Source organism: Ailuropoda melanoleuca, chromosome 4, assembly GCF_002007445.2.
Source record: "Ailuropoda melanoleuca isolate Jingjing chromosome 4, ASM200744v2, whole genome shotgun sequence".
Taxonomy (NCBI): Eukaryota; Metazoa; Chordata; class Mammalia; order Carnivora; family Ursidae; genus Ailuropoda; species Ailuropoda melanoleuca.
In genome coordinates this window covers 14,553,773-14,579,847 of record NC_048221.1, presented here as the reverse complement: position 1 = coordinate 14,579,847, position 26,075 = coordinate 14,553,773, and the positions used below count along the sequence as shown (strand labels likewise).

Below are 26,075 nucleotides of genomic sequence, written 5' to 3'. Positions count from 1 at the left end.
GAGGTAGAGAATGGAGTGTCCCCTCTCATCACTGGGGTGCTCCTAGCACAAGAACACTTCCTGGTAGAGGTGGACAGAGATGCAAACCCAGGAAAGGACCTCAGAGACCACGTCAGAGGACCAGAATGCCCACAGCGGCTGGCCAGGTAACCCTGCGCTCTGAACAAAGAGCTACCGGTGATCCGCGGGCAGTGACGGAGACTCTGACAAACTCTCCAGCCCGTGTAAAGGCACTTTAACTCACTTCTGAAAACAAACTCCGTTAGCGAAACAAAAATCTCACGGGTGGGCTCTGACCTACGGGAGAACCCGGCGAGATCTCAGATGGTCCGACTCTCTCGTTTTACAAGGAGGAAAACTCGAATGTTCTTTTGGAACCACTGGAAACCACTCTTGGCACTTCAGATGCACCAGCTCGCTCGATTCTCCCCACCCTACGAGATAGGCACTATTTCCGACCCCATTTTAGAGAAAACGGAACTGAGTCCCAGAAAGGTTATATAATTTGTCCAAGCTCACACAGCTAGTGACTGGGGAGCTAAGATTCCAACACAGGCAGCCCAGCCCTCACCTGCCAGGCAGCACTGGACTCCAGCTGAATGTGTCATTTGCCACGTCTGGCTTGTAGCCTAACATGAGTCAAGGTAATGAATGGATACTCTGGTCTTGGGACTTATTACTAGACCGCAAATATTGGAGTCAAGGAACGCAGACCAAAGGAGTCCTCGATAAAAAGCTTCTCTATTAAGTGCAAAGTTTAAAAGAGAGAGAGAGACAGTGCACAGGCTATACAGGCTGTGAATCCCGGCCCCCTGCTCAGAGGTATCACAATACACTCTTTCAGTAGCGGAGTATACACTTGGGGCTTGGGGCATAAAACCAAGTGCTTTCTGTGTCTACAACTGCCAAAACCAATTCAGATCCTTCATAAAGTATGACCCAGCTCCTTTTCCAGGGCTCTGGGGAAACTGCTTACCAAGCCAATAAACATAAAAATCCTGGGAACGCTGCCCCTCCCAGTTCTCCACCCCTCCTGACTCATCACCTCTACTCTGCTCCTCCTGCTTGGGCCATCTCTGGTTTAACTGGGGTAGGGTGAGATCAAGGCCATGTCTACCTGGGACAGGACTTCAGACACTAAGCCTATTGTTTCCCTTGTGATCAATCTAGCCTGCAAATCTCTGGAGTCTTAAAGACAGATCAGGCCAGGACCATGGCAGAAGAAAGTGATTTCATGGGTCTGTGGGGCAGGGCTAACTCTGGGCCTTACCAGTCTAGTGCTCAGTCGTCCAGCCCTGTGGCAGGCCCCAATTCCTCCCATTCGCCTGGGTGCAGACGTGCTCATTCCTGAACCTGGAGAAGCTTCCCCATGACTGGGAACGGGGACAGGAGCACATTTTGAGCTTTTCATTGTAAGCTCTTGATTGAAGTTTCTGGGAGAGTTACCAGCTCTGGAGACTTCCAGAGTACAGCTAGCTTCGACTGACTGCTGCAGGTTGCCTGTCTGCTTTGCCCCCCGCCACCCCAGCCCATCAGGCACAAACAGTGACCCCCTTCGAGCAGCACTAAGCAGTGAGGAACAGAGATCAAGTGGTTCCATACACCAATTCAGGGCCTGAAGCTTCTGGTTCAACATCAGTGATAGATACCAGTGATCACAATGAAAAGTAGTTAAGATCCCACAAGGAAGTGGCAAGGGTTGGGCACACTGAAATGTCTATGAATGAAAAGTGTTCTCCTCAACTTCCCCAGTGAAGAATCGAAGCCTCTCAGAGAGGCTAAATGAAGCTTCCTGACACCCCCATCAACATGGGGTCAGAGCTACAAAGAGACTAGACGGACCGCCACCTAGTGGTAGCCCAGAGTCACATACCAGCTCCCTAAATTCTTACCCTCTGGGCTTCAGATGGAAACCATCTTTTCCCAAAGTTTCAAAGTTCTGATTTAAAACAGCCCGTTCTCAAGTTACAACTAACACAAAGACATGAGCCAGGAGTTAGGAGGTCCGAGTTTGCTCCCAGTCTTAGTGAGTGTGCTGCCAGGCATCTCTGAGGCAGTGCTCAGGACCCCAAGTCTTTACTACTCCACGGGGACGGGGTCAGGGGCAGTGCCACTGGGTACCCTCCCCAAACGGCAGCATTCCCAAGACACGGGGAAAATTATGGGGGTGGGAGGCAATGTCTGCGTCGGGTGCCACGTAGTCTACCAAGCAGACAAAACGGAAGTAGGAGGAGGTAGCGGAAAAGCAGTTAGTTTTCTGAGGCCTCTCTAATCACTGGAAATTTAACTAATTAAATCCTGGAAGTTGCTGATGTGTCAAGTCAAGCTGGGCTCAGACTGACAGCCCCGCCCCACCCCAATTACTTCCCTCCAGCTGGCTAACACCTCTGTTTCAGCCTGTGGATGGATGAGAGCCTCGGGCTCTCCAGCAGAGGGGTCGATGGGGAGCACGTCCAAAAGCCATTCCTATTCGCTGCATGGGAAGAAAGGGGTTTGTTTATGCAATTACGAGTTGCTCTCTGAAGACCCAGATGAGGTTCTGATAAAGGTGGCAGCCGCCCGGTGCTTGGTCAATCAACACCTCCCTTCTCTGCAGGAACACAAGGTTTTGGGAATCTCTCACGGTCATTCTACCTGCTAGACCGAACACATTAACCGAGCCACGTGAAGACACTGAAGTGTGCCACCTCGTGATTATCCACCTTGAAAGAGAGTCAGGAGAACTCCCTGGGTGCTGGAGCTTCTGGGCCTGTTGAGGGTTTCCTGAGACTTACTAAGGGAGAAAAGAGAGGAGCGGGCAGCCCCGCTTGGCCAGGAGGGAGAGGCTACCCCTGGAAGCCGGATCTTCGGAAGAGGCAGGTCCAAGCATCCTCCCACCCTGGAGCCACCCTCCCTTTACACCTGGGACCAGAAAGGGACAAGACCAGCAGGCTAAACGGGAGTCATGCCCCGACACAGAGCCACAATGAAATGTGTCCCCTACGCCAAGCGTCTGAGGGCAACACCTTCCCTTTGGTGTGGATGGGCTGGCTGTCTGCGGTCCACCGAAGATGAAGGAGGTAGACGATAATAAAGAGGTAAAAAAGAAAAGCAAATCACAGTGCTTCACACATGTGCCTGCTTCTCGGTGATTGTTACTGCATTGAATTAGGCAGATCAAGGCCAGGAGAGGCATTTTTCTTCCACCAGGAGCAGAGGGATAAGTTGGAGGCCTGAACAAGGTCACGGTGACTTAGAGGATGGACCATTCCCACTGGATGACTCAGGCTGCTGAGAGCAGCCAGGTTCGACCAGGGGAGGCAACTGCCTGGGGGTGTGGGGTCTCACAGGGCAGGCTGCAGGAATGGGCTGGAAAGAAAACTGGCCAGAAAGCCGAATGCAGATACGTTCTCAGAACTCTGAGCACGATATCCCTGGACAGCTGGCTTCTGCAGGCTGCATGGAGTAGAACGAGCAAAGACCAGACTGGGAGAAGCATGAGCTGGCAAGACCAGCTCTACGACCCTGCGGAACCCACTTACCCACTCTCAACTCCACTGGCTGTCTCTCTCATAGCAGTGCTGTGAGGATCAACTTCTTTTTATTTTATTTTATTTATTTATTTGTAGGGGGAGAGGGAGAGAGAGAGAATCTTAAGCAGGCTCCAGGCCCACTGTAGAGCCCAATGCGTCACTTGACCCCACAATTCTGAGATCATAACCTGAGCTAAAATCAAGAGTTGATGCTTGGGGGCACCTGGGTGGCTCAGTCGGTTAAGCATCTGCCTTTGGCTCAGGTCCTGATCCCAGGCTCCTGGGATGGAGCCCCACATCGGGCTCCCTGCTCAGCAGGAAGCCTTCTTCTCCCCCTTCCATCTCTCTCTCTCTGTCAAATAAATAAATAAAAGCTTTAAAGAAAAGAAAAGAAGAAAAGAAAAGAGTTGACGCTCAACCAACTGAGCCACACAGGCGCCCCAAGGACCAACCTTTGAGTTTGAAAGAAGACCAGAAAACTCTAACTCACTATATAAACGGGGGTTAGCGTCTATGCCAAAACGGTGCGCATAGCAGGCCTAAGGCTGCTATCTTTGCAAGGGCCTGCTTGCAAGGTGGGCCCTCAGCTGGTATCTGGGAACTTGACCATCAGAGTGTTCCCAGGCAACAGTGAACTGTGGTCCACTGTGCCTAGACTATTTGTGCAAATAATATGATAAGGTGAATATGTGCTTTCCTTCTAGGAGTCTGGAATTTTGGTATGTGGTAAGCAGAGGGTGCCCATGTGACCAGCCCCAATAAAAATCTCTAATGGGCTCTCTTGGGCAGAATCATCACACACATATTGCTGTGTTTCTGCTGGTATAATAAATCTCAGCCATGAGTACAACTATATGCTGAGTCCTGTGGGTCCTTCCAGCAAATCTCCAAATATGGGGGTGGTCTTGGGGGCTTTAATACAGAATCGGTATTATATACCTGCACCCAGCATGAGCTAATAGAGATCCTTACCCACCTCAAGAAAGCCTGCTGTCACCACCTAATTAGAAGCGAAGTTATAGACAGAAGATGGGACTGGGCGAGCAACCCAGTAAAGAGCCCTGAGGCCAAGAAAGGGGAGGCAACGGGTTGGGGGGAAGGAACACTTCCTAAAAGCCCGCTGGGAGCCAATCATTGTGGTGGTGCTCACTCTGTCTTCCTCACTTCCTTTCTTCATCATCGCAACAGTATCATTATCCCTATTTTTTAGAGAAAGAAATTCGGGCACAGAGAGACTGAGTAACTAGCCTGAGGTCACACAGCTGGCCGGAGAAGGCTGGCTGGCTGCAGAAAGTGCGGAGTCCTGGCTCTTCCCAGCACCCACGCTGCCTGCCTCGCTGCCACTCCCTCCGTCATGCTGTTTGGCCAGCCCTCCTACTTTCTCTGCCAAGCAAGTCACAAAAACTTTTCTGCAAAACTAGAGCAGGAAGTGAAACCGGGCACTTTGGACCAAATGACCCTAATTATCTATGTTTGATATTTTTCAAAGCATCGCAAAACCCACCATTTCATTTGACTCTCAGAACCACCATGTGCTGGGCTACCTGGCAATGCCCTCCTTTCTCCGACAGGGACAACGAGGCCCAGCAAGGACTGGGTGACTAGGACAAGGGCAGGACTCAAGCCAAAGCCTTCTTCCACATATCCCAGTGCCTGCCACCTAGGAGGAACGCAGGAAATACCTGCTGGCTGTGGGAATGACAACTGAATACAAAATAAAAGTGGGCTCAACAGAAAACCAAAGGTCTAGTCTCTGAATCTTTTTTTAAATCGTTTTTCTTTAGGGGCACCTGCGTGGCTCAGTAGGCTAAGTGTCTGACTCTTGATTTCGGCTCAGGTCATGATCTCAGGATTGGGGGATGAAGCCCTGAGTCAGGCTCCACGCTCAGCGGGGAGTCTGCTTGAGGATTCTCTCTCTCCCTCTGCCCCTCCTACCCAGCTTGCGCATGTACACACGTGCTCTCTCTCTAAAATAAATAAATATATCTTTTAAAAAATATAAATCATTTTTCTTTAAAAACATATGCATAGGAATGTCTGGGTGGCCTAAGCATCCGACTATTGGTCTCAGCTCAGGTCTTGATCTCAGGGCCGCTGAGTTCAAGACCCACATTGAGCTCCATGCCCAGCATGGAGCCTACTCAAAAAAAAAAAAAAAAAAAAAAAAAGCACAGTACTGACCAGTCAACGAAGAACTCCAAGTACCCTTCATTTGGTTTCTCCAGCTTCGGCGTCCCCATTTCTGCTTTCACTCCCACCAAGATGTCTGTGTGACCCTGTGGACACATGCAAGAAGGAGCCTCACTCAGGGCGGGAAGTCAGATGCCCAACCACCAACCTCCTCTCCCGGACTATGCCCCTGGGGGACTCTTTTAGGAGCACTGCAAAGAACTTGCAACGTGGCCCTTTGAAAAGGTAAGGGGTCCTTCAGATCTAGGCAGATGCCCTCCCAGAGTCTGGCTTGGATCTTCGATTCCCTGGAAAAATACGTACTCCCAAAGCCCGGAGAGGCCTGCAGCTGGCTCCCTAGGACCTGCCCGTCCTCGCCCTGGGCACAGACTGTGGCCACAGTACTCACCAGCTTGACCCTGGCAGACCCACTGGTGTTAGACACCACGTCGGTTTCCACTTCGACATATCGGTAGTCCTCACAGCCACGGCCATCCACGCGGAGGTCTTCCTAAGGGCAACAACCACAACCCTAATACAACCACAACCAAACCACCAACAGACTTCTAATCTCATCACGCCACTTCCCCCAGGAAAACTAGGCAGTACAGCATCCCCTTCTCTCTTAGCGAATCACCCAGAATTCTGTCCTCGTAGCTAGGAACAATATTACAATTTCACACGTGAGGGAATGGAGACTCAGAGAAGTAAAGCGATGTATCCGAGGTCCCGTGGCTGGTGAGAGCAAAGCTGGGTTTCCACCCAAGCCCGACCGAGGGCAAAGTCCATACTACATCCTACTACCCCCAAACAGGCACACAAAACAGACAAAATCTGAACGAGAGACAAAATAAGCTGCCTCTTCCCGAATCTGCAATTCCCAAATTGCGCCAGAAGTATGTGTTGTCAGAGCTACAGGATGCCCCTGTCTCAGCTGTAGCCCCCCCGAACTCAACAAAATCTACTCTGCGGATAGCCAAAGATACCCAACTCTTCTCTTCCAAACCAGGCATTCTCGAGAATAGGGGTAGCACACTTCTGCCTAGGGCCACCTGATTCTGTGAAACATTTTACTGGAACACAGCCACGCCTGCTCCTGGAGGCAGCCTGTGGTTGCTTTCACGCTACAACGGCAGAGCTGAGCGGTTGTGACAGAGATCTTCTAACCTGCGAGCCCCAAATCTTCACTCTCCAGCCCTCTACAGGAAAAGTTTGCTGACCCCTGCTGCAGAAGACGGATTTCGGAGTGGTCTACATACTGCCTCCCCCTTATCCCCGTGTATTTACTTCTTCCATTATTAACTTCTATCAGTATAACTCATGGATATCTGTTTTATGCTGCGGCTGTCATCCAATACCGTCATTACTTAGGCTGTTGCTCAAAGTCTTCCAGATTTGGCCACTAGGGGTTCCTTTGGGTTGGTTCCTGCATTCCTTCAACATGCCTGCAATCTTTTTTTGAGCACATCTTTACTTCTAACAAGACAAGATGTTCCAGCCTCTGCTATTTCTCCCGGCCCCAGCCCTGGGATTGCCCTTTCTCCAAGGAGTCCTGGTTCCTTTCACTGAAGAATGGTGCTTTAAAAACCACGATCTGGCTGCTAAGTAAGTTCATTGCTACTGAGGTATCACTGCTTCCAGAACTTCTCCAGATGGAGCTAGACATCTATGTATGCTAGCCCACACAGCTGTATTTACTTCTGAGTCTATCCACGTAACTATTAAAAGGCCATGTGTTCACACTGGTAGTTGGTTCTAACCTTCCTCCTTGTCTGATCTGTAACTTCTTTCTCAGAAAGTGAGAAACCTGGCTCTCATTGTGCACAATGTATTTATGTGTTTGTTAGATCTTGAGAAACAAATGCACTAACGAAGTCCGGTATCTGTGTAGAGTTCTTTTTGTCTTTAGCCTTACAATGCCCACCCGGAAGCCTGTTTCCCAGTTGTCTTCCCCATCCTTCAGTGTGGTTCTACAAGTCCCCTGCACCCCTGTGAGGTTCATCTGTAACCGTGTGTGCTCCAGTGTGGGTCCCTCACAACCCAGCTACTTTTAATGACTCATTTACCTTTTGGGTATGCGGACTATCACCATGACTCTAGGAGTCAAAGTTATCAGAAAAGGTGTGCTCGGGGAAAGGCCGCTCTCCCCTCAGCCCTATTGTCATGCCCCCTTCTTTCTAGCTCTTTCCCACCCACTCCAGGCAGTCTGTTTAACTGCTGGTTCATCGCTCCTGTATTTCCTTTGCACAAATGAGCAGATACATGAATATCTTTTATATCCCTTTCTTTCTTATACGAAGAGTAACATGCGATAGATATTCTTTTATACTTTGCTTCTGCTTTTTTTTTTTTAACGCTTTATAATACATATGCAGGCAATCACTATACATCAGCTCATGGAGATTGTCCCCATTCTTTGTAAAGATTTTTTTTTTTAAGATTTTATTTATTCATTCGACAGAGAGACAGCCAGCGAGAGAGGGAACACAAGCAGGGGGAGTGGGAGAAGAAGAAGCAGGCTCCCAGGAGCCTGATGTGGGGCTCGATCCCAGAATGCCAGGATCATGCCCTGAGCCGAAGGCAGACGCTTAACGACGGAGCCACCCAGGCGCCCCGTAAAGATGTTTTAAAAGCATTCTTTCAGAAAAAGACTCACTAGCTTCATCAGATTCTCATAGGGGTTTGAATGTCCTCAAATGTTTAAAAACACTGTCCTAAAGTACACAACTGTCACAAATTTACCTTTAAACTGTCTGGCTAACTGCATATATGACTGACATTTTGATTTGGAGACCCTGAAATCCAGCAGAGCACTGCATTCACCCAGCTCCGACCTTCTGCCCTGTTTCCACTCCTTCCCGCTCCCACTCCTGTTAAGGCAGAGGAAATACACATCACAAGTCAGCTTGAAGTCCCTTTGAGGCTCGTCCACTCCCCAGGCCATCCCCTCCCCGGAGGCAGTCCCCATCTTGAGTCTGGGGAGACCTGTACTTGAAAAGCAACAGAATTTCAAGTCTAGGAAATGAAACTCCAGGGAGGAACTCCATAAAGTGATCCCTCTTCACTGGAGGATCCCAAAACTGCGTAACTGTCTCCTGACAACCCCACCAACAAACAGGAAGGGCTTCCTAGGTCAATCTCTGGTGCCCCATCCCCCAGGTGTGCCCAGTGAGGAAAGGGAAAACAGGGCCCAGAAACATCAGTTATGAAGACTCCTGCCTGAGCTGCAGGTCAGGTACCAGCGTGAGCGATCACGAGGAGTATTAGTCATGGGCTCCAGGCCTGGTCCTGCCATGACTAGCTGCTTGACCTAGGACAAGATGCTTGAGGCTAGTTTCCTCCTTTGTTAAAAGATGGAAATTGAATTAGAAGGCCTCAAAGGTGCTTCTCTAATTCTATAGATCTATAAATTAAAACAGCCACAATTATTTGCAAAGACTAACAGTAGCTACTCTCTAATGTGCATTTACTATATTTGGGATAACATGCTAGGAACGCTACACGGCTGACACATTTAACTCTCACACCAACCCTATAGGATAAGCTTTTTTTCATTCCATTTTACAAACGAGGAAAGAGGTTGAAAGATGCTAAATATCTGGCCCCAGGTCACATGGCCAGTAAGGAGCACTTGAACTTCAAGCCAGAGTTCTCTCTCTCTTTTTTTTTTTTTTTTTGACAGAGAGGGAACACAAGCAGGGGGAGAGGGAGAAGCAGGCTCCCTACTGAGCAGGGAGCCCAACGCGGAGCTTGATCCCAGGACCCTGGGAACGTGACCTGAGACGAAGGCAGTCACTTAACCGACTGAGCCACCTAGGTGCCCCTCAAGCCAGAGTTCTTAACCCACCATTTCACATTGTTCCCTGCATTCTAAAGGGTCTCTTCACTGGGCAACAGGAGACAGCACAGGCCTCCCTCGAAGGGTGAACTGCTGGCTCTACCAGTTGGTCCTAATGATGGAGAAAACAACTCTGAACGCAGGGAGGCCACAAGGTGACAGGGCTTCCAACTATGGCTTTAAAATACCACTTCTCTGGAAAGATCTAGTCACTACCCTTTGTACTGACAACCCCCGGTTCCAAGATGGGGCCGGGAGGCAGTCGGAAAACCGCGCCTCACCAGGTACTGCCTTTCTAGCCTTTAAATCACTCTCTGCTCCCTGGGGAAGGCTCACTGGGAAAGTCTCAGGCGACAAGAGATAAACAAAAAGCTACAAATTTTCCTTTCCAAGGATGCACAGAGTATATATATATTTTCCCATCGAAAAAAAGCACCCAATAGGAGAAAAACAAACCAAAAAAAAAACCAAACAAACAAATTATTCCACGGATCACTGCACTCAGGACTTTTTTTTTTTTTTTTTAACCCAGCTTTCCTCATAAAAGGCTTAAAAATTACCCAAACCTGCTAGGTCTGGCTCAGAGCCAGACACCCTACCAAAATGTTTATTCACCAGTATAGTACACAGAAGCAAAGGAATTAATCCACGTGTGACCACTTAAACAGGGGCTGCCCTGCAATGAAAGCTCCATTCAGAAACCCAAAGGAGATGTGAACAAGCACTGGACACCACCATGGAGTGGAGCCCTGTCCTTCTCGGCAGAGAGGGCTGGGACAGCGCCCGGGGACTTTCCAGTTATTTCTCACCCAATCACAACACCCCTGCCGGTTGGGTGTGGTGTGGTGGAGTCACCTCCAACCCATATATATATATTTTTTAAAGATGTATTTATTTATTTGAGAGAGAGAAAGAAAGAAAGAGCGTGCTAGGGAGAGGGGCATAGGAAGAGGGAGAGAGAATCCTAAGCAGACTCCCCACTGAGCACGGAGCCCAATGGGGGGCTCCATCCCACAACCCTGAGACCACCTCCTGAGCTGAAACCAAGAGTTGGACGCTCAACCAACAGGGCCACCCAGGCGCCCCCAACCTATATTGAAATCTCTCCTGTCACATACCAGCTTTGTGACCTTGCACAAATTAGCTCCTCAATAGCTTGGCGTCCGTCTCTTCGCCTGGAAAGCAGGAATCACCCCAACCTTACAGAATTATAGGAGAATCCAAAAGCCAGCCATCATTTAGGGGACCCTCAGCACAGTGTAGGACACAGAAGTGGCCCCGGCACAGTTCCCTTCTCCTGCTTCGGGGGCAGGTATCAGTGCACCAAATCCTTGAAAACAACCCCAAAAGGAGCTTGGGGATGAGGTAGGTCTCTGAAACGCCTGTTTCACTGCCTGTGGCAAAGTGGAGGGACAAGTGACCCCACCCACAGCCACTTTCCTTAGACCCAAGTAACCCAGTCCTATCACTCGCTAAAGCAAGCTGATAAGTCGGCTCTACCAGCCTAACATGCCTGGGAGAATTTAGACTGTCACCCTGGCAGTGAGCTTAACCCCCCATTACCTTGCTCTGACCTGTCCAACACCTCGGACCTGCTTCAGAACGGAGACCAGAATGCTTCTTCTACTAGGATGCGACCCCACTTAAGAGAAGGACCACACCAGATCCAGCTCTGCAGGCCGTGGCCCACATCACAGCTGGCAAAATCAGATGTCGATCCTCGTTCACCTTCCAAGCGTACTGAGTAGTCCGCAGTCCCTCTGGAGGATGGGATTCCGTTTACTTCATAAAGTGCCTAGGTGCAGGCTTTCTGTGCCGTGGGCCCACAAATGGGAAGGGCATGAGGTTCAAAAATCAAGAGTCCTGGGGGCTGGCTCCAGCTCCGCATGGCCAGGCTGAGCAGCTGAATACTGACTGCTCAGTTTTACAGCTAAAGACCCCAGGCTCAGCAACGTTCCCCCTCTTTTGCGCTGTTCCACCAACGATGCCTACAATGAAAGCTAGAGCCACGGAAAAAAAGCTAAAAATATCAGCTGAGCTACACCTCCATTCAACTGCCAGGAAAAATACCATAAAATGGGCTAATCCATTGCTAGAGCCTAGTATGAACCTATGAAGGTGTCCAGGTCACGGACACAACACCAATAAGCAGACCTCTGGAAAGCCTACCATGCCTCCCACTGCGCTAAGGCCACATGACCGAGTCACTGTCCACCTCCAACAGCCAGAGACAGTGGCAAGGGCTTGACCCCACATACAATCCAGAGAGCAACCAGCGTCTCTGCCATGAAACAGACTCTCTCCTTAGAATCTGATCTCTGACCTGGGAAATACTTGAGAAGAAGAAAGTTAAAGAGAAACTGACAGGTCAGGTACAGAGGGAGGCTGGAGAGGCCACACAGAAAAAAGGTGGGGGGTGGGGGTGGTGACAGATTTTACCAAGATGCAGGGAAGCTGGACGGCAAGGGCTGCAGAGAAGAGATACACTTCAGGAGAGAGAAGTGGAGGGGCAACTGGGTGGCTCAGTGGTTAAGCATCTGCCTTTGGTCCAGGTCATGATCCCAGGGTCCTGTTATCAAGCCCTGCACTGGGCTCCTTGCTCAGCAGGGAGCCTGCTTCTCCCTCTGCCCGCTGCTCCCCCTGCTTATGCTCTGTCAAATAAATAAATAAAATCTTAAAAAAAAAAAAAAAAGCAGAGACAAGTGGAGGTGTCACCACAGATATAAAGACAAGCAGACAGTCACAAGGACCACGTGATCCATGGTGGAGCCCATGAGATGTGGTGCCCTGGACCTGCCTGGGAACCTTCTAGCCCTTGCCACAAATCCAATTTTTCCTGAGATGATTTAATAATCTCTAGTCCTCAACAGCTATAGGCTGAACCCCTGGTGGGGTCACTGTGAAGGTTGGGAATACAGTGTGCATGGTTCAGCACAAAGCCATACTTCTGATGGAAAAAACAAACTTGAAAAGGAGCCAACATCTCTTCAGGGTTGATCACATGCCAGGCGCTCTGTATTTCCCCATCTCATCATTCCTCACGACCCCATTCTGCACCCCCAGATGGATATAGTCTCACTTTACCAGAGGGAGCTAGCTCAGAAACTCAGGTAAAATCGCTCTCACTGTTAATGGCACAGCTGGGAAAGGAGCCCTGCTCAGTCTGGCTCCCAGGTCCTCCTGCAAACACAGTGGAAACCATGCGATCTCAGGCAGGCAGGAGCAGAGTCTCAGCTGCACCAGGCCAGTGGTCTGCCCATAGGCTGATGTCTGCTGGCAGCATTAAAATCTCCTAACACTTTATGAAAATGTCCATTCCCAGGCCCCAGCCCCAAAGGTACGGATTCAGAAGGTCCGGGTAAAGCCTGGGAATCTGCACTTTGCGGGTGAATAAAAGGCACTTCAGGGCTTCAGAATCACTGCGCTGAGATGGAGGTTAGCAGTGTCTCCTTATGAAGAAAACACACATCTAGCCAGTTATGTGATTCTGCAAATTCTAGAATCTGCCCCCCACCAATTCCTGAATATTGTAAATAGAAAAAAAAAAAGTTTGAGATACAAGTTGGTAAAACAAAAGCTATACAAGGAAAGGCAAATAGGTTTCTAAAGGAACTTGTAACAAAAGTGGGATGGGGCGCCTGGGTGGCTCGGTCAGTGAAGCATCTGCCCTTCCGCCTCAGGTCATGATCTCAGGGTCCTGGGATCGAGCCCCGCATTGGGCTCCCTGCTCAGCGGGGAGCCTCCTTCTCCCTCTCCCGCTCCCCCTGCTTGTGCTCTCTCTCTGTCAAATAAATAAATAAAATTGTTTAAAAAAAAAAAGGTGGGAGAAATACTACTTGAAAAGATAATAATACAATATATAGCATGTACTATTTAAAATCTAGAAAAATGATAGGGCGCCTGGGTGGCTCAGTCATTAAGCATCTGCCTTCAGCTCTGGTCATGATCCCAGGGTCCTGGGATCGAGCCCCGCAATGGGCTCCCTGCTCGGCGGGAAGCCTGCTCCTCCCTCTCCCACTCCCCCAGCTTGTGTTCCCTCTCTCATTGTCTCTTTCTCTGTCAAATAAATAAAATCTTTAAAAAAAATAAAATAAATCAAATAAAATCAAATCTAGAAAAATGGTGTGGGGTTGGAGCAGTGTCCAGAACTTCCAGAACTTCCCCTTCTCCTTTCTGTTCGCTCACATGCTTCTACATGGAGAGAGAAAGAAAGAGAGGTTGAAATGGGGATTCTCTCTGGCCTTTGCTTTGGGATCCCTATTTAAGGACCGGAAGACAATGGCTTTCACTGCAGTAGGAAAGCGGCACGAAAGTCAAGTATGGGCTCTGCAATCACACAGATCTGGATTTCTGTCCCCGCTCCACCATGCACTTTCTGTGTGACCTTGGACCCTGTCTGAGCTCAGTTCTTCATCTGTAATGTAGAGATAATAACACTCACTTTCAACCTGGTTTCAAAGATTCAGTGACATAAAAATTGTAATATAATATCTATCTAACCAGAGTGGGACATTTCAGCCTTCAATAGGTGACAAGGAACCTAAAAGAAACCAATCCAATCATATACTAAAAATACTAATTGACCAACCTTTCCATTTATCCTGTCCCACTCCCTCAGATCCACTCTCTATCCTTCCCTGGCCTCCTTTGTGCACCAGGTTAACTCCTTCCGAACTGCATCACCCGGACCCCTTTACTGGCTTGTGGCTGGATTTGGCCAATGAAAGTTCCAAAAGATGAGACAATGCTCCCCGCCCCCCCATCCCTACCACCCCTAACTGGGGCCACATTTCTGACAGTGCTTTCATCCTCCCAAGCCTAGGTTTCTGTTGAGCAGCTCTTCCTCCACAGTTCTCGCTATCATTGGCATCTGGTGACACAACCGCCTCCCATGGCCCCTTCAGCCTAGGGTAACAGCTACTCCCTGTGCTTGCTAGTCTTTGGGCTCCTCAGATCTCTTGTCGGTTCCCTGAAACCCACCCACACCACTATAAATAGTCGCATCATACAAGTCTCCTGAATTATCTGAATGGGATTCCATATTCTGCCAGGACCTGATATGATTCATCCTCCTTGCTCACAAACTGTTTTCTCTCAAGTGTGTCCCAGCCTCCCAGTAGACATCTTTGAGCGTAATGATTCTGTCCATCCCTTCACCTGACCCACGCTGAAGCAAAGAGGTTTTTCTCCCTGGAAACATGACATTGGAACTGAACTAGAAGGGATGCTTTCTTATATACAGAGGAACTGTAATCCCAGAAGCTGAGAGGTAACCACATTCTTCCTACCACATGGAGAAAGAGAAGGCCAGTCTGAAGAGAGGTAAGAATAAGCAGGGGCATAAAAAGCAGCAGAGATGAGCAGGGGAGAGCTTGAAAATGACCCTGAATTCCTGAAATAACATTCGTAAACTTCTAAAGCAAAATTTGTTTGTTTGAGCAAGTTTGTTGGTTACCGTTACTAGCAACTGAGTCCTCAACACACATTGTTTGGTTAATTTCAACTGCTTCTGGGACACCTGGGTGGCTCAATGGTTGACTAAGCGTCTGCCTTTGGCTTAAGTCATGATCCCAGGGTCCTGGGATCGAGTCCCATGTCAGGCTCCTTGCTCAGCAGAGAGCCTGCTTCTCCCTCTGCCTGCCACTCCCCCTACTTGTGCGCTCACTCTCTCTTGCTCGCTCCCTCTGACAACTACATAAAATCTTTAAAAAATAATTTCAACTGCTTCTAACTACCACCAAACCAAGATGAAATACCCCTGAAATAATAAAGGAATCACAGGCTGAAAGGAAAAGGATGACAGAAGCTAAAACTGACCATACTGGACCAAAGGTGAAAAGTAAAACAAACAAACAAAAAAACACAAGTAGGTCTACAATACAGCAAGAACAGGATTCCGGGTAGGTACTGTAAAAGGTGCACTGCCCGCACTCAAAGACCAAAAAAACAAAAGTTGAGGTGATTTTAGAACTGAGTCAGTGGAGATCCCATGGGAAGCTTAATCACCTGCCTTCTGACCTTTATTCAGATCATGTCAATTGTTTCCCTCCTCCATAAATACAGCAAATTTGTGGCCAACATTAATAGTCCTTATGAACAGATTTATTTAATGTCAGTTACTCTGCATGGCTCCATGATGCACAGAGCAGAGCACTTACCAACAATTGTGGCCCTAATATTAGGTTCATGGTACTGGTAAGACAGGGGTTTAACTTTAAAAATGGAAGGTGTCCAACTGATCTCCCTTTTAAGACCTCCCGTAATCAATGTCATTGAGTACCTACCTACTAAGTGCTAGACACTGTCTAGGTTTTAAAGGTACCAAATAACAGATTATTACCTCCCAAGGTCCATGAGGAAGGAGTGACTCAGCCTCTAAACCCCCTAGGATCAGGCTTCTAACCACCTCTACAACCCGATCTCTACCACTACCCCCAGCCCACCCCTGTGGCTCCACACTTCCCCTACCTGAGAGCTTGCGGATTCAGTACTTCTTCCTCCTGGAAGACTCAAGCCTACTTAATTCTTAAGCATGCTGAGAGCTCATTTCAAATACTGTTTCCTTAGGGAAGCCTCCCCTGACCTCCTGGACTAGATCAGGTCCCTGATTTTTTTTCTTCACAGCTGATCAGTACAATTTCACATACAAACACATAAATAGAGCTGTAATTTCTGTCTCTTCCTTCTAGCATGGGAGCTCTATAAGGGCAGGCTCCTTCCTATCCCTTGAGTCTGGCTTAGTTCTAGGTTGAATGAATGAATACGGAGTCCTGAAACCACACAGGAGGGACATTTGACATGGATTTAAGGGAGCAATTCCACATCCACATAGGGAAGCCTTCAGAGCATCACAGCCCCAATATTGTATAGCTCCTTTGACCTCCACTAACTATACCACTCTTTTAGCATATATGTTATATCCCATTGCCTTTACTTTATTCGTCTTTGAAATAATAAAGGAATCAACGGCTAACGGAAAGGGGATGCCAGAAGCTTAATTTGACCACACTGGACTGAATGTGAACGGTAAAACACAAAATGATTAGGTCTCTACCGGCAAGAACAGGATTGTTTAGGCTTTACCAAGATGTCTGGGGATGTCTCTAACCTGGGTAGGTTACAAACAAGAAGGACACCTTGGCTTTCCTTGGTAGCTCATTACACCCAACATTCTCCAACTCTCGCTCTGCAGTGGTCAAGACCAGGGACTGAAGACTGAACACAGAAGATCTGAATATAGTTCCAGCTGCCTCTAAGGATCTCAGTTCTCCGCTGTAGAACTAAGTGCCACTGGCTGTAGAGCCGCTTTTTAAACATTCTTCCCCCTTTATTTGTAAGGAAATTTATATTTTCAAAGCGCTTTCACCTCAGAGCCTTCTCTCCCTGTGCTTCCCAACCACGTGGTAAGAAACAGCAGAGCAGAAGCCTACCGCCAACCCCCGTTTCCTAGCAGAGAAAAGTGAGGCTCAGCCCAAGTGATGCGACTCGCGAAGGCTGAAGAGACGGCCCTGGGGGATGTGCTCCATCGCTAAGAAAGGGCCTCAGGGACTGCCTTCCCACCCAGGTTTGGAGCCTTGTAGACGCGGAAGGCTTCAAAGCACGCATAAAGTCCTAAGTGGACCATGCCCGTGGGGTCCTAAACACACCCGCGTTGCCGGCTCCGGACTGCAAACGCCGGCCGCAGGGCTGTCTAATCACCAGGTAAACCCAACCCGCCGCCTGGCCTCCTCCTCCCAAGCGAACCGAGGGCGCGCCACCACCCGCAGCGCCAGGGGGACCCGGTGGCTGACGCCGCGGCGTAGCTACCTGAACGCCGTGCACAATGTACACCTTCTCCGCTTCGCTCAGCGCCACGGACGCCATGCTACCGAGCCGCCCCGCTCCTCGAACGTCATCTGCCCGCGTCGCCCCCGCGCCGACCGCGCCCCCCCAAGCGCCCGTGCGTCATCGGTCTGCGCGGCTGCCGCTCCTGCAGCCACCGCTGCTGCCGCCACCGCCGGCAGCTCGATGGGCTTCTCCTGCGCGCCGCCCCGTGTCTGGACGAGTCCAGGAAGCCGCGGCGCCTCGTGCTGGGGATCCATCGCTGCAGCCCGAGGCCGGGTCCCGGGTCGGGGGCTGCAGGGGGAGGCGGCGGGAGCCCCACCGGGGGCCTGGGACTGGGGAACTGCCTCCGGCTTCACGGTCAGTTGGGAGGGGGAACTGGGGTTGAGTAAAAAGGCTGGGGTGAGGCCAGAGGCGCGGGCCGGGGCCGGAGCTTAGGACTTGCAGTGGGAGAGGCGCACGTCGCAGTTTGCTCAGAGCTGGAGTTGAAGTAGCGGGGGGGGGGGGGGGAGGAGGGGGGGGGGGGGGGGGGGGGGGGGGGAGAGAGAGAGAGAGTGTGTGAGTGTGAGTGTGTGTGTGTGTGTGTGTGTGTGTGTGTGTGTGTCCGTGTCCTGAGAAAGAGAGAGACCTGAAAGAGAGACCGACCTCGAGCGAGGGGAGACGGACGTCATGATTGGCCGGAGGGGCTGTCTCCTTGCTCTCCTCCCCTCTTACCCCCGCCCCGTCCCGCATTTCCCTAGTCCCTAGGATGGTTGAAAAGAAGAGGCAGTGAAGCCCTCTTTACTTCGTTCTCTGTGGGAAGGGTCCGGGCCAGGAGTGAGTGCCCACTAGTCCCGAGGCGTCCTCGCTCCACCCCAAGGATTCCACCCCTACCCCCTCTCCCTGGGGCGGACCAGACGCTGACCCAGAACCTTGCGGGATCCCCCTTGCTCCAAGTGGTCGCTGGAGCATTGTCCCGAAGAGAGGAGGGGGCAGAGTCCTGGTAACTGGCGCTGGCGAGGGGCACAGTGCCCAGGCGTCCCCAGTGCTCCCAGCGATGGCTGGAAGCCTCAGCTTGATGGTGTGGTCGGTGGGAGTTGTAGACAGCTGCCCCCGGGAGGGGAGGGGGAGCCAGTTCTGGCGGTGGCCAAGTGGGAGTATGGGCCTTGGATATCCAGAACAGATACCTGCAAGGTGAATATAGGGTCACTGAAGGAGCCCATTAAGGTGAGGCAAGATAGGGTATGGTACAGATTTTAAAGAGGTCATGTGAATAAATGGGCAAAAGTTAACCCAAAGTGATTGAAGCAGGGGGATCTGATGACTTTTCTAAATGTCCATTTAAGGAGCCTCCGTGTTCTCAAAAGTGAAAATACAGTAACCCATGACAGCTTGATCATCTAAAGAATGTATTTCTTAGCTTCGATACTGTCTCATAGGTAACTATTGAGAGCTTACTATGGATGGGCTTTGTGCCAACTTTGGAACAGTAAAAGAAATAAAACACAACTTCTGCCCAGAGAAGTTCCCCAGGCAGAGGGAAAGGCTCTAGGGTCAACATAACGACAGAACATGGTTAAGAACTGCGATGGTGGCACCCATGAACACAGTGGGATTAGGGAGGTGGGTCAGAGGAGGGTACAGGGAAAAAGTACCTGCCCATATTGTTAAGCTGTAAACTGCTGAGTTCCAAAATAAATGATCACTTCTTAGTGGACTGGACATCAGTGGCTTCTTATGCCTCCATAGTTCTCTTATAGGTGCACCTAAGGGAAGACATCCTACCGGGTTGGACTTTGCCCTCCAGGGAAACTGGGAGAGGTGAAGCCGGAAGGCTTTTCTTCTGAATGAAAGCACAGGTGCCCCACCTGTTGTGGCCCATAGGAATCTTTGTGTGGTTGGACACCTGGTTTCTATGTGAGGAGCTTTGTGATGAGATAACAAGGGACTGCTGTTGTTAGAAATGATATTTTGTTCTAGAGATTGCTCAGAAAGTAGAGACCCTGAACATGGAATTTTCCTAGCCAGGATATCTAAGAGGATTGAGGATTTAAAAAGTGGCAGCAAATGGACAGATCAGAAAAGACAGAAAGAAGAGTCTGAGTTGGATACCGTGGAATCATCTTTATATGAAGATCTTTAAATAAGTCTTTGAAAATACAGAACATGTATTTGAACCATTCCCTTGACAATCGACTAAAGGTTCCTTGCTGGAGAAGTGTTGACAGTATTTACTAAATAATATTATGAATGATGTCTGACATGTTAGGCTAAGTAGGTCTGAGAGGTGTAAACTGTGGAATATTTATTTTAAATTCTCTACTAAAACAATGACACCTTCACTAACCATTATATTTCAATGCTGCCAGAACATTTTTATCATGTTTGTTGTGACAATGCATTACACATTTTTAAAACTCATAAATTCAGAGTTCTTTTTTGGTATAGTGAAGCAAATCAAAGAATGCATGCTAGCCAGAAAATCAAGAAGGTAAGAATAACACCTTAGTCTATAAAGCCAGCATGTTTTTCCATCATTGTCAGATTCTTTGGGGGGAGGGGAGGGCATATTGTTTTGTAGGTCTGTCCATTCTGAATCTCTGCACTCTGTTAATTTTATTTGACATTAACTTACATAGTACTCATTAGGCACCAAGCACTGTTCTAAAGCACTTTACAATGATTAACTGATTTGGTCCTCATGAGAGTCCTATGAGGCAAGTACTATTATCCTTATTTTATAGACTGGGAAACTGAGGTGCAGAGAGGTTGATTGTCTTGATCAAGGTCACGGGTCACATGACTAGAAAGTGCCAGAGCTGGGATTTGAGGCCAGGCTGTCCAACTCCCATACTTGCACTCCTAACCATCCCCTTATGCAGTCTCCCCCCAAGACTGTACTTCATTTGCCAGAGTATTTGGTGAAGGAGGCCTGTGTTTGTTACGGAATTGTTAACTGCCCTGTAGGCTGTAGTTAGTTTTTCCTCCAAAAGCAGGGAATCTATTCAAGAATAAATTCACATCCCTTGAATCCTTATTCTAAAGGAATGTCGAATGTGGTGCTGAGGGGACACTCCTAAGTCTGTTTCAGCCAACCCTTTTAGATAAGGGAAAAGGTTACATACAGGCCAAGTGGAGCTTATCTCAGAGTAGCTGAGAAGAGCCCTCAACAAAAGAGAAGGCTGATGGATCTGGGACGGATGATGGAGTGAGGCGTGGAGACCCAGATGCCAACCATGTGCCTTACTCCCAGAATAGACATCTAGAAGCTCTTCAACAGGAAGTATTTGTTTGCATGCCTGTGAGTGTCTAGTGTTCTTGTGGACTCAAAGAGATGGGAAGCTGAAAACACACCTGCCTTAAAGGAGCGGAGGCTCCGTTTACCGTAGCTGGAGAGCCCAGGCACTCGAACTGGCGCACAAACAAGACAGTGAAATAACGTGCCCAATTGAGCCAGTGTGGTAATTAGACGTGAGGCCAACCTATAATAAGGCGCTAATTGTGCAGGCCAGGCGTCAAGGGCGAGAGGTAAAGAGCTGCTGCTAGCCACTAGCAGGCAACAATGACATTACAGAGGTGGAGTAAATCTGTCCCACCTAACCATGGTTAATTAAAGCAATAAAAGCCAGTTACGGAAGAGCTTCGGGCGATGCTGAGTCCGTGGTGCTGAAGTTGCAGAGTGCTCTTAAAAGCCCAGCAGGGGAACATCTTCCCAGTCTCAAAGAGAGGTAGCCAAGTGTGAGGCCTTTTACCTTTTTCACAATTAGCCGGGCATCGCAGAAAAGCAAAAGCCAGTGACTCTTTTCCCTATAGATCTGTTTCCTTTAAACACTTTGATTTGTCCTGCCTGTGCCTTGGCTGGTCTGTGGCTGTCTTGCTTTTCCAGAAATTACAACTCGTAATTACAGTGGTAGAAAAATTGGGTAAAGCTTATTCTCATTTAGAGAAATGGTCTCCATGTGTGCTTCATTTTGAGAGGGTAGCAGGGTGTTTCTTACGCCTTTCATTAGGGCATGTGTGAAAAGGGGGGTCACATATTCTAATGAGCAAACCTGGAAATGCTTAAACACACCTACACACGCTAATAGCCCCAGAATCCCAAAAGAAATGGAGGAGTGAAGTCTGGATATTGACCTGCTGGGGGGCGGGGAGAGAAGTAAATTCCAAGTTGCCTCTAGTTTCTTCCTGTTTTTGCACATTTTTAATCACTTGCTTTCCTCTTTGGAAGCAGATTTCCAGAGACAAATGGCCAGGTTATTCCTGGCCTTCAAATGTGAAGGTAAGAAGGCCCCAGTTCCCTCTCTCACCTAATTCAATTATCCATCCAAGAAATGGCAGGAAATACCAGGAAAACTCCATCTTTTCATGGTCTCCTCCAAACTGTAACCTTCCTGGTATGTAGAAACTTGGCAATTGAACTCTGGATTTTTCTGGGCTACCTGAAACATGAATTTCTCCTGGTCAGGGTCTGTGGGGACAGAATCCCTTTGGGGGGGGGGTATTACATATCCCACCTTAGAAAAATAAGCCTAGTGGGACAGATACAATGCTGGCCACAATTCTATTGCAGTAACTTTTGACTCGGCGATGGACAAAGCGTATGTTTCTAAACCGAGAAATAGCAGAAAATCTAGAAAGGCAAGATGATTAGGAAGATAATGATCTATCAGTGCAAAGACTACTGAGTATCTATTCTGGTGATCTGGGCTTTGCCACAGATCAGTTTTTTGTGATTTTGAGCAAGTCTATTAACTGTTCTGAGCCTCATTTTACCCTCAGATGTGTATCTTACCAGATGGTAAAGCTCAGAACTGATCCTGGATATACATATACTTAAACAATGAAAAATGGTCCTACTTCACTTTAAAGGTTTCTCTCTCTTACCACTTTATAATATTTGATACATTTAGGTAGTGCTTTTTCCACCCTGAAAAAAAAAATTAAGTGAATTTACAAAAGGAAATGGTAATTGATTGAAAAACTGAGCATGCTCAGGAAAATGGCTGACAGTTATTGGTGGATTTCTTTCTGTATATGAGCAAAGAACAGGGACAGGAAGTTAAGGGATGCTTTTGGTAAACGCATAAAATCCAAGAAATTAACAAAGAGATTATTGAATTTGTTCATGGGAACAGAGGAGTCAGAATCTAAACCCTGCAAGGGATCTTAGCATGCAGCTCAGTCTTCCCTCGTTTTATAGATGAGGCCACTGAGGCCCAGGGAGGGCGACTGGCCAGAAATAAGGAGGTAGTGGCCACAGGAGGGGGAGTAGAATTGTGGCCTCCTGACTCCAAGCCCAGTCTGTATTCACTAGCCTCCCTTCTGTCTCCGAAGCCCTCAAATAGATGCCAGAGAGCCTGTTGCCTGGGAGGCAGGGGCTGAGGATGTGGACAGCCCGGTTCCTTGGTCCCAAGCTCTTCCCAAGGCTCCGCTCTGGTGTGGCACCTGCAGGTTCCTGGGGTGAGTGGCATCAGCAGGGATCTAAAGCTAAATGGCTTCCCTTCTTGCTCCTGGTGCTTTTGCCATAACTGGTTCTCTTGCTCTCTCCTCGCTCTTCTCTCAGATCCCTCCAAGGGCCTTCTGCTTTTAGTCCCTAAAAAAGCCAAGCGCTCGCCTGGGTGATGTCACAGTGGCTGCATGTCTGCACATGGCACAATGTGGGGGCAGGTGCCATTTTCAGCACCCTCAGGTGGGACCCTTTTCTGTCTGGTCTCTGCCTAGCATGGGTGGGCTCTGTCTCCGAAGAAACAGCGTGCTGGAACTTGGCCCCCCAAGAAACATTCTCCAACAGAAGCAGATTTTAGGGACTCAGCCCTAGGGTGACTGTCCCCGCTGAAGCTTCACATCCCCCCTGCTTCCTAGGTTAAGGCAGGATCAGTCCTTCCAAATGTTGGCTGGTGTTCAACCAGGGCCCCACCTTAGAAGACAGAATGCTTAAGTTCAGGCCTGTGGCCTGTGAACGCTGCCACGCATGGCCTGTCCACTAGCGCCATCTCCACATAACCACGAGTGGGCAAGAGAGCCAAATGGTAAGTAACCCAAGGTCATGGCGGAGGCACCGATGCACCTTTCCCTTTTGTTTTCTGGTTACAGGGCAATATTAATGGTTGTAGTGAGGAGTAAAAAGCAGGCTCTGGAACGAAAGCAGGCTGGGGAGTGTACCCTCTCTCCACGGCTGCTTCGAACTATGAACTTAGGCAAATCTCTCCATGCCTCAGTTTCCTCTTCTCAAAAAGGGGATGGGAAAGCCAGAGTTTATATCTACAAAATAGAGCAGATGTGATGATCAAAGAGGAGGAGATGTGTCTAGTGCACAGCCCAGTGCCTGGCAGGTAGTAGACACCCAGGAAGAATGGGGGCCCCACTCGTACATTCAGCATACCCCCCACTGTGGTAGGAGCCAGGCAGCACGCCCAGGCATTCGGGAGCCTACCCTGCCAGAGGCCAGTGCACCTGATTAGGAAGGGTTCACATACTGTGAGAGTAGCGCATTCATTGAAGAGCCGTATTGAAGGTAGCTGGGTCAGTGATACATTGTTACCCTTGGAAAGATACTGTTGCTGGGTTGCAGACTTCTGGAAGGAGAGGAGTTCATGCAGGGAGATGGCTGCACAAGCCAGTGGCAGATACCGTCCGCTCCACTGAGGAGGGAAGTGAGTCACCTCTCTAAACATTTTGTGGACTTCAGCTCACTCCTTGAGCGTCATTCCTGTACTCATCTAGAGAGCAGGCTGGACTGGAGTTTAGAAGAGGTCGGCTAATCCTTGCAGTCTCTTTCTGAAAGGCCGAGTGTTTGAGGGCCAGCGTGTGTAAGGTAGTCTGGGGGGGGGGTGTCGTGATCCGTGGAAGAGGCAGCTGCCAGAAGTCAGTCAAATGGCTCAGAGAAGAAAGAAAAAAAAATTTTTTTTTTCTTCAAAGAACGGGTACAATCGGTTTCCAGGAGCTAGAGGAAGGAATGTCTGTTTAGAGTCCAGTTCTTGGGTTTTTCAAAAGAATTCACACATCTTAGAGGTCTAGTCCTTCCCAGTCACTTTAGAGATGAAGCCATCAAAGCAAAGTTGAAGTGACTTTTCCTCAGGTCCACCATCTGTGTGAGGGAGTAGGAAGCAGAACTCGTGTGTCCGGCTTGGTCATGCCTCCCCTCCCGCTCTGGGGAAAAAAAGAAAAGAAAGTCATGTGCTGTGCTCAGGCTGTGGTCCATGGTGGCAAGCAGAGCTGGTTTTGAGTCCTGGCCTTACCACTCCCTTGCTCTGTATGACCTTGGGAGTGTTCCCCAAGGCTTCTGCACCTCACTGGCTTGAGGGGTAAGAAGGTCGAGGTGCTGGGTTGTTGTAAGAATTACAATGAGCTGCTTTACCTAAGTTCTCAGTCATCATAGGCATCTGGTTCACGTTGGTGCCCATCTCCATTCCTGGAGACAGCACTGCATGTTTTATCTAAAACTTTTAGACGAAGTCTCAAATGGACTTTCCTCGGACCTAAGATGGTCTTTAAGGTTTCTTGCAGCTCTAAAATTCTGACCCAGATAGTGATTGATTTTTTTTTTAACGAGTTCATCTTACGCATGGTCTTGTTTTAAGTCTCATTAATTTTCTTCATTGTTACAACATAGCGTGAAGTACACCTATAAAGGGGAAAGTAGAATGTGTTACACAAACGAGTGTATTTTCTACTGATCCCCAGTGTTTGTGACCTATATTATGGCATTCTCTGTGTGGGAGTGATGTAAGAAAGACGTGAAGTTTCGAAGCCCACAGCCAAGAAAGAATTCTTGAGACATCTTTGGTGCAAAAGGGGGGGTTTTAGTAAAGCACTGGGCGGACCCATGGGCAGAAAGAGCTGCCCTGGGGTCATGAGGAGTGGCCCATCGTATACCTTCAAGTTGGGGGGGGATGTTTAGGGATAGTGTAAGCCTCTGTTTTGGAAACACGGTTTGCAGGATCCTGAGGGGGCTAGCTCTTGTTAGGAAAGGTCATTTATTACTGTTTAGTAGAAACTCAGTCATGAGACACTTCAGATGTATATCGGTGGGTCATACGCTTGGGGGATGATTGCCAACATGTATCTTGGGGAGTAGAGATAAGGGAAGTTTCCAAAGGAATATTTATGTTGGTGTAAACTTACAGGATGCTGGGAGTTGGACTAAGATGGCCTTTTGCCCTTAGCAAAGTGTCAACATTGAGGCAGTTGAGTCCCTAGAGGAAGGTCACTCTGCCTGTTCCAAGGACTTGTCAGTGGGCTGTAGGTAGTAAGAAAATTTAATAATTTCTCTTCTGCCTTTGTTTCCCACATCAGGTGTGTATTTTTTTAGTAGATTTTGAAAGTTAGGAGGTGGCGAACTGGCTAGTTGTGGTACAGTAGTCCGTCGTGGTAGGTGGGAGAATTGTTGGCGTCCATGAACTGTCCAAATGAAGGCCTGCTGTTAGAAGTCTGAGCGTGCACATGAGTCTGTTTTATCAGAAGGTGGCTGGTTAGGAGGCCAGAAGGGAAATTTAACTTACAACCCCTATCTGATTTTCTCAGTGAACCTTATTGTCTGTAGGGTTTGGTTTGGGGGTGTGATGTTTTAATTTTTACTTTTACTTTTTTTCTTTTCTTTTTTTTTTAAGTGTTTTTTGGAAGGTTGAGTATGTCAGAAGACAAGAGACAGGCAGAGCAGGACTGACCCTCCTGCAGAGGGAGGAATCACTTGTCGGTAGAGATCTTGTAAACAGACCAGGGCATTCTGCCTGCCTGGACGCCTTCCTCCACGGGCG

At 48.8% G+C, this 26,075-nt stretch overlaps 2 protein-coding genes across 4 annotated transcripts in view; one reads left to right on the top strand and one right to left on the bottom strand.

Moving 5' to 3' along the window:
* Positions 1–17,469, bottom strand: part of EXOSC7 (exosome component 7) — a 35,856-nt gene extending 18,387 nt beyond the window's left edge. The window contains exons 1-3 of the mRNA XM_011222637.3: positions 17,326–17,469; positions 6,091–6,192; positions 5,694–5,788 (exon numbers count right to left, since the gene is read on the bottom strand). Of these exons, the coding sequence (XP_011220939.1) occupies positions 5,694–5,788; positions 6,091–6,192; positions 17,326–17,382 (254 nt within the window). The 5' untranslated portion in view covers positions 17,383–17,469. The remainder of the gene's footprint in view (positions 1–5,693; positions 5,789–6,090; positions 6,193–17,325) is intronic.
* Positions 17,470–17,488: 19 nt separating this feature from the next.
* ZDHHC3 (zinc finger DHHC-type palmitoyltransferase 3) overlaps positions 17,489–26,075 on the top strand; it is a 54,420-nt gene continuing 45,833 nt past the window's right edge. For 2 of the 3 annotated variants that reach the window (XM_034658166.1, XM_034658165.1), the window contains exon 1: positions 17,489–17,700. The gene's annotated coding sequence lies outside the window, so the exon portion shown is untranslated. The remainder of the gene's footprint in view (positions 17,701–26,075) is intronic. The other variant, XM_034658167.1, reaches the window with a different exon arrangement.